The following is an 11,056-nucleotide window of genomic DNA, read 5'->3' as shown; positions in this document are numbered from 1 at the left end:
TCACTGGCTGAGCGAGGGGCGGGAGCAACACCGAGGGTTGCGATCCCGTGGCCGGTCCCGGTCCGGTATGGGCGCGACACTGAGGGTTGCGATCCGTTGCCGGTCACGAAAAAAGACAAAAAAAGGGAAAAAAAAAAAAAAAGCTGCTCATAAAGGTAGACAACTTATTTTATAAAAGATTCAGGTCCAATATTTTAAAATTTTTAATTGTTAAGTTATAACATTTTATAGCTAAATATTATAGCTTAACTATTTTATAGTTTTATTTCACATTCAATAACTTCTAGGACTCAGAATTAGTCCATTCTTCTTTCAAGTCAGTTTTTTATTACCAAATGTTGGTAACACTCTTCTTAACAACCGCAACGTCTTTTCAAGCTCACAAGCCAAATACAATCAATACTACTAAAGGGTTTTTTGTACATATTGTTTTTCATTTTCAAAGATGCTTCACTTTTGTGGGGGTGAGGTATGAAGGGGTAAGCAATATTATGGCTGATTTCCATTAAAACAGTGAAACTGAACCTCAAAGCACCAATATGAAACAAACTAAATCTATTCCAGACATTAAGGCCATATTTTACACTGAAAGGAAAGAGCTCATTTCATTTAACTATAAACATGAGCCTTCCTTTGATCTTTTAGACAAAACCTTTCCATCTGCACTTTGCCAGCCTGGCCCTCAACACTACTAATCCTACATCAGGTGCATTTGTCACAGTAACACACCCTATCTTATATACTATATTGAAAACAGCGCCACATTCAGATACTAACACCTTCAGCTTAATAAAATAGTTAAGTTCACTGAAAACTTATTGTGTGCCAGGCACTGCATTTATTACTTTTCATGAATTACTTTACTTAATAAGGGTTGCAAACTCAAAGGCCTATAGAGGCATTTGAGTAAACAAATAAAGTAAGCTGGAAATGAGAAAAATCAACCATTCAGAAATACAATTGAACTTTATCACTAAACTTCCATAAACACTTAACATGATACAAACACATGCACTGGTGTGACATTATGATATTTATATATTGGTTTTCATCCATGTTTCCTGGCTCATGATACTCTCTGACCTTCTCTTGCTCTCTTTCTACCTGCTCCTTTTTCTCCCTAAAGCAGGAAATTCTCTGACCTATCTTAGCTGATTGTAGGTCATAAAACCCCCATTTCAGGAGGGGTTCTGCCCCATGTCTGGAAGGAAGGAAGGCTACACAGAGAAGTCAAGAAGAACCTGAACAAATAGGCCTTGCTGAGTTTCTCCACCCAGTCTCTCACTGTTAGATCACACCCTTTTCGTCCAATCACATCTCTACATGGTTGTGCTTGCTTTACTCATGCCTCCGTAATGAAGCTTCCATAAAATCCCAAGAGCACAGGGTTTGGGGAGCTTCCAGACAGCTGAACACATGGAGGTTGCTGAAGGGTGGCACATCCACAGAGGGAATGGAAGCTCCATGCCTCTTCTCCTATATCTTGCCCTATGCATCTCTTCATCTGTATCCTTGATAACAATAAACCAGCAAATATAAGTACATATTTCAGGGCCGGCCCGTGGCTCACTCGCGAGAGTGTGGTGCTGATAACACCAAGGCCCTGGGTTCGGATCCCTATATAGGATGGTCGGTTAGCTCACTGGGTGAGTGTGGTGCTGACAACACCAAGGCCCTGGGTTCGGATCCCTATATAGGATGGTCGGTTAGCTCACTGGGTGAGTGTGGTGCTGACAACACCAAGGCCCTGGGTTCGGATCCCTATATAGGATGGTCGGTTAGCTCACTGGGTGAGTGTGGTGCTGACAACACCAAGTCAAGGGTTAAGATCCCCTTACCAGTCATCTTAAAAAAAAAAAAAAAAAAGTACATGTTTCCCTGAGTTCCATGAGCTGCTCAAGCAAACTAATCAAACCCAAGGAAGGGGTTGTGGGAACCCTAATTTATAGCTGGTTGGTCAGAAGTTCCAGAGGCCATGACTTGCTATCGGCATCTGAAGTGGGGTCAGTTTGGGGACTGAGCCCTCACCAGTGGGATCTGACGCTATCCCCCCGTAGAGAGTGTCATAGTTAAATTGGAGGACACCCACCTGGTGTCCACTGAAGAACTGGCTGCTTGCTTGCCTGTGGGGAGAAATCCTTACATATCTGGTCACAGAAGTCTGTGTGTGTGTCCTCTGTGTATTGTTGATTGTTGTTAAGTAAGAGCATAGAAGAAACATACTTCTGTGTGTGTTTTCCTACTCACTACTATATCTGGGAATTACATATTAAATTAAAATTGAAAAATACAAATTAAAATAGAAATATTTCACTACGAATTTTCATTTTATAACATACTTTTTATAGAGAGCAAAAATCTAGACACTCTTCTTTGGCCCAAAGGTCTTTTATTTGGCATTGCAATATGCTTTTAACTGGGAGCAATATTTAATTTTATTGTTTTATTTTTTAAAAATATACAGCTGTTCATAAATGTAGAAACTTTCAACATTTGTGCAAGCGTTTTTATTTTTAGGGTATCTGCTCCTGAGATATTTGCAGATCTGTTATGCTAACCTCCTCATATTTAGTTTTTAGCACTTTAGAGCCCTAGGGCTTATAACTTCTGTTTGCAGTTCTTCAACTGTACTAATGGTATTCATTTAGAAAGATAATTGAACCCAGTTAGTTCATTTTCCTATAGTTTGAAGTCAAAGTTTTTTTGTTTTGTTTTGTTTTCAATTGAACCTTCAAATCTAGAATTGTGGTCTAGACTATCACCTTCATTTTACCTCAGAATAGGAAAGGGGGCCATTATTGTTCTTGCCAAATGGGCTTTCCAAAGACACAACTTCACAAGAAAAGAGCAAAAGGAACCATACATTTGTATACACATAAATCATAATGTCAGTTAAAAAGGCCAAATTTATAGTTATGATTACTAATTTAGACAAATCTACAATAATTCAATTCTTTACTTGTATTGATCATTTCGTAGAAAGACAACATAGTCTTGTTTTTAACTTTTTTAGCAGGGAGCAATTCCCAGTGAATAATACAATGAACAAACTTAATTTCAGCACCCTTGCAAAACATATCTACATTAGTTTAGATTTTAATAGGTCTAAGTTAACACTGACCATTACAGTAGCACTGTCTATAGTTATAATTGCTAATTTTGACAAATTTACCTTAAACTTTCCAAGACATTTCTCAATACCTAACAAGTCATTTCCTGATATTCATGTCATGGGTACTCACAAATGATTTAGCTTACTCATATAATGTACCTTTCTAGGCTAATTCAACACGCTGAGCAATAGTATTCCTGGTTAGATTTATATTTTTAAACACTTGTTTAAACAGCAAGTGTTAACATTCAATTGAAATTCCTTTACAAAGTTTCCAGCTGTAAAAGACTGATAATTTATTCATGTGACATGTAATTTTATCGCATAGCTGCATTGCTTATTTTATTTTAAAATAAACACAAACTCTATTGAAAATGAGTCCTAAGTTGGCAACTAATGAGATTTTGAATGAGGATAACAAAAAACAAATTAAAAAAATTTTTTTTTTAGCGGCTGGCCAGTACTGGGATTAAACCCTGGACCTTGGTGTTATCAGCACTGTGCTCTAACCAACTGAGCTAACCAGCCAGCCCTGAAAACAAATTTTTACATGTTATCAGCATGAATTTTTGCAGACCCAACAAAACACACCTGAGGACAAAATTCAGGATTCTAACTTAATAAATTCTACATTTAACTCTCATGACCAACCCTAATAACTTTATTTTTTGGCAGCTGGCCTGTTTGGGGATCTGAACACTTGACTTTGGTGTTATCAGCTCCCTATTAACTTTATTAATGCCATTTTACAAATGAGAAAACTGAATCTGCAAGAGGTTAAGTTACTTGCCCAATGTCATGAAATAGCAAGTCAGGATGGGTGGGTGTTAGGCTTTGAATCCAGGCAGTCTTATTCCAAAGCCTAAGCTCCTAACTACCTGTTCTCTGTATAACGAGATACATATAAGGCAGAGAAGCAAGTTCTATGTTAATGTATCCTTATATCCACATGGAAAATGAAAGAACCTGAGGGTAAATAAATAAATGAATGGACAAATAAAGAGGTGGATTGTCTGACTAATCCAGAACAGATCATGACTACATTCTCTTTCATTCTACATTCTGCATTTCCCCTGATAATGCCCAAGATAGCATTAGCCTTTTTGTTGGTTACATTAAAGTGTGATTCATAATGAGCTTGTTGTTATTTATAGAACTAAAACCCGAGTCCTTTTTTTTTAATCCCAAGTCTTTTTCAGAGGAAGGAGAGACTATTGTCAGCTTGAGTAAGCAGAAGACTATGAAAGACACAGAATACACATATGTATTTATTCATGTAAATATTTGAAAATGCTTGAGCTACACTTTTAGTCTTTATTAGATTCACAGAGAAAAAGGAGCACTGACTAAAACTATTTAAAATTCTACCTGCTGACTTTGGAGCACTCTTAGGTCTTTATAAGGATTGACTAAATTTTAAACTGTACTGCTAATTTGGTTCAAATCTGTTTAAAATAAAGTGAGTTCTCTGAAGGGCCAGCCTGTGGCTCGCTTGGGAGAGTGTATTCACAAAGCTAGGAGTTGCTCAACCTCATCACTATGACATAATCACTGAGTGGCTACTCTGCACAAGGCACACTGCTACGACCTAAGAGACAAAAAAGATAGTAGTCACTAAAGAAGAGGCCAGGTGGGAGCAGAGCAAATTGAGTGTAGGTCTGATGAGATGCTCGACTTACGGGTATATACACCACTTGTGCAGAATTACCATACACAGTAGGGTAGCAAATGAAGCTAGTAAGGGTTATTCCAATCAGTGGACGCCTTGGGCAAATCCAGACTTTATTGACTTCATCTCTCTCACTATGGGATGACAAGTATGTTAGCAAAACAAACATCTGGGCCTGGAAACAAAGTATTCAGATGAGGAATGAATATATACTGATTTGGCAAATTGTATTTGAATTAGCCATGATAGAGAAAAAAAAAGATCCAATTTAAAAAGCAGGTTAAAATTTCTAAACTCAGATTGGCCAGATTAAAATGGATCAGGGCTGGCTGGTTAGCTCAGGTGGAAAGAGTGCCATGTTATATAACACCAGCATTAAGGGTTCAGATGCCTGTACTGGCCAGCTGCGGGAAAAAAAGAAATGAAAAAAGAAAACAGATCAGAGAACAATAGTGGGGAATGACACACAAAAGCATGTGTGCCTGCTGCAGACAAAAACAAAAAAGGTGGTTGGAAAGAATGCTTCTGTGGTTTATGAAATAGCATAATTTACTCAAGGCCTGAAAAACTGAAGGTGAGAGAAGGCGAGGCAATAGGAAGTATCACGGGGCAGAGAACTCTGCGGGTACAGGTTTGAAAGCATCATCAACTGCTCAGGACTTTGTTCAAGACAATTCTCCAGCAGAGGCAAATATCAGGACAAAAGGTAAAGTCTTCCACAAAAAACAGAATTCAAAGGCCTACAGAATTCCAAATCAGAAGGCCATAGCAGTAGCAACCACAGTGTAAAACCTAATGAACAAAAAACAAAGGCTTGGATCTCTGTGGAAAAAGAATACAGAAAACAACAATAAAGGGCCGGCCCGGTGGCGCACTGCTACAGTGTGCCGCTTGGGAGCGCGGCAGCGCTCCCGCCGAGGGTTCGGATCCCACATACAGACCGGCCGCTCACTGGCTGAGCAAGGTGCAGGCGCGACACCGAGGGTTGCGATTCCGTTGCCGGTCCTGGTCCGGTACGGGCGCAACACTGAGGGTTGCGATCCGTTGCCGGTCACGAAAAAAGACAAAAAGGAAAAAAAAAAAAAAAACAATAAAAAAAGAGAAAGGCTAGGAATCATCTCTTATGAATGTGGTGTCCACCCTGATTAGGAGACAGTAGAAGCTGAATCGCTGAACAGAGCTCACTCAATTCTGTATTGGAGTGTCAGGAAAGCAGAAGTTAATAGGAGAAATGAAAGCAAAATGTTTAAATAAATCAAAGTGATACTAAGGAGGAAGGAAAAGAAACCTTAGGAAAGACGCCAAAATAGAGATAACTCTACTACCAATTTGTAAATTTAACAAGATAGGAGTATTTTCAATGCCCCTCTTAACAACAGATAGCCAAATAGACAGGAAGATCTGCCCCCACCAAAGATATGGGAAGCATATCCTCGTAACTAAAGATTTCTACCCACTGAACTGAAGTTCCCAGTTCATGAATGCCAGGTCAACAACATGGGTCAACTGGCATTTGAAGAAACAAAATCCAAGATTTCCTTTTGTCCTTACCATGTTCTCTGTCCACTCTCTCTAGTCCTGGGAAAGCAGATCACACAACTGGCAAAGCTGGATTAATCCAACACTGAAGATGCTGAAGGGACAATACCACATCCAATGGAAGATGACAAGTTACAATGGCAAGGAAAGAAATACAGATCGCTTGTGAACCTCAGTGAACCCTCTTTGGCTGGGACTAAGTAGAATAAGAAAATTGGAGAGGAGAGAATTCTAGGATTTAATTTTTTCAAGTAAGTGAGACTTCAATTTGGATCTTTAAGTTCTCAGTAAACACTGTTCAACAACAGGAGAAGAATTTAATTTGTGAGATTTCTATTTCTCTGCAGGAGCCCAATACTGGAAAATGCAGGCGCTTTACATTTCGACACTCTCAGGCATATATTATTTGGCTGCACTATCATGTATTACATAATGTGTAACTCTTTCTGGTAAACCAGGTTAGATGACACAGCTAGAATTGAAGATGGGAAATTAAATAGAGGGTGAATTCTGGGCCTGTACAGTATGGCCTTGCATACCTCTATTACTTTGTTATCTGTCACTTATAACAGAATACCTGAAACTAGGTAATATATAAAGAAATGAAATTTATTTCTTATGGTTTTGGAAGCTGGGAAGTCCAAAGTCCAGGGGCTACACCTGGTGAGGACCTTTCTTGATGGGAACTCTCTGCGGAGTCCCAAGGCAGCACAGGGTATCACATGGTAACAGGGCAAGAGCACGTCTTTTTTTTTTTTTTTTGTCTTTTTCCATGTCTGGCAACGGATTGCAACCCTCAGTGTCGCCCCCGTACCGGACCGGGACCGGCAACGGGATCGCAACCCTTGGTGTTGTCCCCACGCCTCGCTCAGCCAGTGAGCGGGAACCGGTCTGTATTTGGGATCCGAACCCTCGGCGGGAGCGCAGCCGCGCTTCCCAAGCGGCGCACCAGCGCAGTGCGCCACCGGGCCGGCCCAAGAGCACGTCTTAATGTGCTCACTTGCTCTCCTTATAGAACCACCAGTGCCCTTCCCATAATAACCCACTCATCATTAACCTATTACCCATTAATCCATGAATTAATTAATCCATTCGTAAGGGCATAGCCCTTATGATCCAATCACTTCCCAAAGCACCCCACCCCTCAACATTGCCATATTGGCAATCAAACTTCCACGAGCTTTAGAGGGGACAATCAGACCATAGCATTTCCTTTAACTAATGTCCTCTCTTAACCAATTTCAGAGGTTTCTTGGGACAATATCAGGCAACAGCTGAACTGCTGATATTCTCTAGTAGAATTATAGGACAGAAAGATTGAGATAGGGCCTAGACAAAGGTGCTCACAGCCCTCTTTTATATTCTGATAATCTTATTCCCCAAGGAGGATAAACTCACCCTTAGTTGACAGACACAATGGATCAGCAAAAAGAACCAAAACTGGATGAATACAGGGGAATTAGAAGCTCATGCCACCTACCCCATCCACTTTTTCCCTTTAATTCCTCCTTATAAAGTTAAATCATAATTGGCCCTAATCAGCCACGTTGACTAGTAGGTGAAGTCATTTTAGATAAAAATTCCTGCACTTCAGTGTAGTTTCCTTTCCTTTCTCTTCCACATTTGGGGCCCTATCAGTAAGAAAAAACATAATTTTGAATTTTCTCTCCTCTTCTCACATGGGCATTCGCATTACTTTGGGAAAGGTTGGGAGCCAGGGGGGTAAGATTTTAGATTTAAAGGAAGAGGTCCCACTTGAGCCAAAGCTCTGTGCTTCAGTCCAGTACACTACAGCACAGCGCTCTGCATTGGGACTATAAGCAAAGCCTCGCTAACATTAAAGCATTACTGTGTTTTCCACTGGCCAATGTCCCTCACATATACAGTTGAACCTTGAACAGTCCTCCCCTCAACACAGTCGAAAATCTGTGTATAACTTTTGACTCCCCAAACATTGAACTACATATAGCCTACTGTTGACCAGATAACACAGTTGATTAACACATATGCGTATTTTGTATGTTATTTGTATTATATACTGTATTCTTACAATAATGTAAACTAGAGAAAATGATATTAAGAAAATCATGAGGAAGAGAAAATACATTTACAGTATATATGGGGAAAAATCCGTGTATAAGTGGACCTGTACAGTTCAAATCCATGTTGTTCAAGGGTCAACTGTAACATACAGTGCTCTGGAACATTATGGGGGAGAGTGTAACGGTTTGGGCAGGATTTGGACATGCCTAGGTGCCCTGCTATAATACCATCAAAGCCTTAATTCAACCCCCAACACCTCCCTTCTACGAGCTTATGAGCTCACTGAGGAGAAAAAAGAAATACTAAGATATAAAGTAGTATAAGATAAGGATCTTCTGAAAGAGATGAGATTTAAGCATATAAACAAACTACTTTAAAGACAAAGAAGGGAGCATTCAGGAAAGATCAAAGGTGGAGAGTGGGCACTGATGAGGCCCCAGGAAGGGGAAGAGAAAAAGTTAAGATGCAAAAAATTTAAGGTAAGAAGATGGAAGTAAATTATTTTGGCTGAAGAAGGGAGCTTATGTAGAGGTATAAAAGAAAGATGGAACCAAAAAAAGTCTGTTGAGATCAGAGTGTGAAATACGTATCTTGAATGCCGATAAGGTAACTGCATTTTATCCAATAAGTATCAGAAAGTCACCAATAACTTTTACGTTAACTGGGGAGAGGCAAGAAGATGAGATCTGGGGAACCATTTGGTTATATATATGTTATTGTCAAGGTCTTAACTTTATTTTGGGTGGCAAGTTTGTTACATTATTCAAAATAATTTTAAACAATTTCTTAAAAAGTCATCAGATGGTCTTAAGCCATATTTCTTTCTTTCTTTCTTTTTTTGTGGCTGGTCAGTACAGGGATTCAAACCGTTGCCTTTGGTGTTATCAGCAAGATGCTCTAATCAAGTGAACTAACTGGCTGGCCCCACCATGTTTCTCTATGTGCAAATACTTGTTTTCTGCTTATACTCCAAGACTCAGAAAATCCAAAAAATCAAAACAAATGTAAAAATTAAAATTATAGTTACACCTATATTTTACCAATATTCTATATATTTTTTCAGAATGAAGGCACTACCTCCAAATTTCTTAACTGCTTTCTCCACTGCATTACTGATTTGCTGTTCATCTCTCACATCAACAACACATGGCAAGGCCTTTCCTCCAGCTGCTTCGACTACAAAGAATAAACAAAAAGGCATTAAAGCATTCAAATATTATACCTTTCATTCTGATTCAACAGTCAAAAAAGTACCCTATTTTCGTGAAATCAATATAGATAACTATGTTTTACTACCTGGTGACTCTACCATACAGTAGAACAGACTGACTAGCCACATCAGCTTCAGATTAGCTAAGCCAACTCTATTAAAAAACAAAAAAAGGTTTTTTAAAAATTCTATTAATTTTTGCTATAATTAATAGCAAAAAAAGGATAGTAATTTTAAAAACTTTTTATTATGGAAAATTTCAAAAAGTATAAAAAATTTAAAGAATCATATAGTGAACTTCATGAGTCCATCACCTAACTTCAATGATTGTTTAATTTATCTCTCCCTTCCATTTTGTTTTTGCTGGTATATTTTAAAATAAATCTCTGGCATCATTTCACTCATAAGCATTTCATATGCATTCCTCTAACATAACCACAATGACATTAACATGAGTAACAAAACTAACATATCAATTGATCTTGACTTTTTAAGTCCTCCCTCCTGGCACTGTGCCTAGCACAATGCCTTGAATATAAGCACATGATAATTACTTGTCAAGTGAAAGTTATTAAAATAATGGCTTGCAAATTGTCCAGAGAATAAATAACATGGGGAGCTTTCTCAAAGTGTTCACACCATCTACCCCTCAAATTCTCTCCTTTCCACACCCCTCAAATTCTTTCCATTTCCACTCCCACATCTCCTCCTCATATCCAAGAACCACCAGTCTCCTGACACGTGATTTTTTTTTTTTTTTTCTGNATTAACATGAGTAACAAAACTAACATATCAATTGATCTTGACTTTTTAAGTCCTCCCTCCTGGCACTGTGCCTAGCACAATGCCTTGAATATAAGCACATGATAATTACTTGTCAAGTGAAAGTTATTAAAATAATGGCTTGCAAATTGTCCAGAGAATAAATAACATGGGGAGCTTTCTCAAAGTGTTCACACCATCTACCCCTCAAATTCTCTCCTTTCCACACCCCTCAAATTCTTTCCATTGCCACTCCCACATCTCCTCCTCATATCCAAGAACCACCAGTCTCCTGACACGTGATTTTTTTTTTTTTTTTCTGGTGGCTGGCCAGTACAGTGATCAAAACCTGAACCTTGGTTAAGACATGCTTTTTAATACAGCTTAAAAATGCTGGAGGAGAAAAATGGTCAGAGCCACTGCTCTAAGATGACAAAATAAATACTTAACTTCTCTAACCACATAAAATTATTTTAAGAGTAGCTTTCAAATAGCTTTAATTAAACTCTCCAGCAAATCCTCTATGTATTGAAACCACTAGGAGGACATTTCATGAAATGACCTTGTCATACTCACTTTCTTCAGCAGCAGTATAGATTGTGCCTGGAAGTTTTGGGTGTGCATGGGTAGTCTTCGCAGCAATGACAATATTTGCTCCATCCTTTGCTGCTTTCAATGCAATAGCTTTGCCAATGCCACGGCTTGCACCTGTGATAAAAAC

At 38.8% G+C, this 11,056-nt stretch overlaps 1 protein-coding gene across 1 annotated transcript in view; it reads right to left on the bottom strand.

Annotated features, from left to right (window-relative positions):
- Positions 1-11,053, bottom strand: part of HSDL2 (hydroxysteroid dehydrogenase like 2) — a gene marked incomplete at its 5' end in the record, with an annotated part of 56,718 nt that extends 45,665 nt beyond the window's left edge. Inside the window, 2 exons of the mRNA XM_008576361.1 lie at positions 9,441-9,539; positions 10,912-11,053. Of these exons, the coding sequence (XP_008574583.1) occupies positions 9,441-9,539; positions 10,912-11,053 (241 nt within the window). The remainder of the gene's footprint in view (positions 1-9,440; positions 9,540-10,911) is intronic.
- Between the last annotated feature and the right edge of the window lie 3 nt (positions 11,054-11,056).

The sequence above is a fragment of the Galeopterus variegatus genome, unplaced genomic scaffold (assembly GCF_000696425.1).
Source record: "Galeopterus variegatus unplaced genomic scaffold, G_variegatus-3.0.2 Scaffold1338, whole genome shotgun sequence".
NCBI lineage: Eukaryota > Metazoa > Chordata > Mammalia > Dermoptera > Cynocephalidae > Galeopterus > Galeopterus variegatus.
The sequence above is the reverse complement of the archived record's forward strand: the minus strand, read 5'-3'. Positions and strand labels throughout refer to the sequence as shown.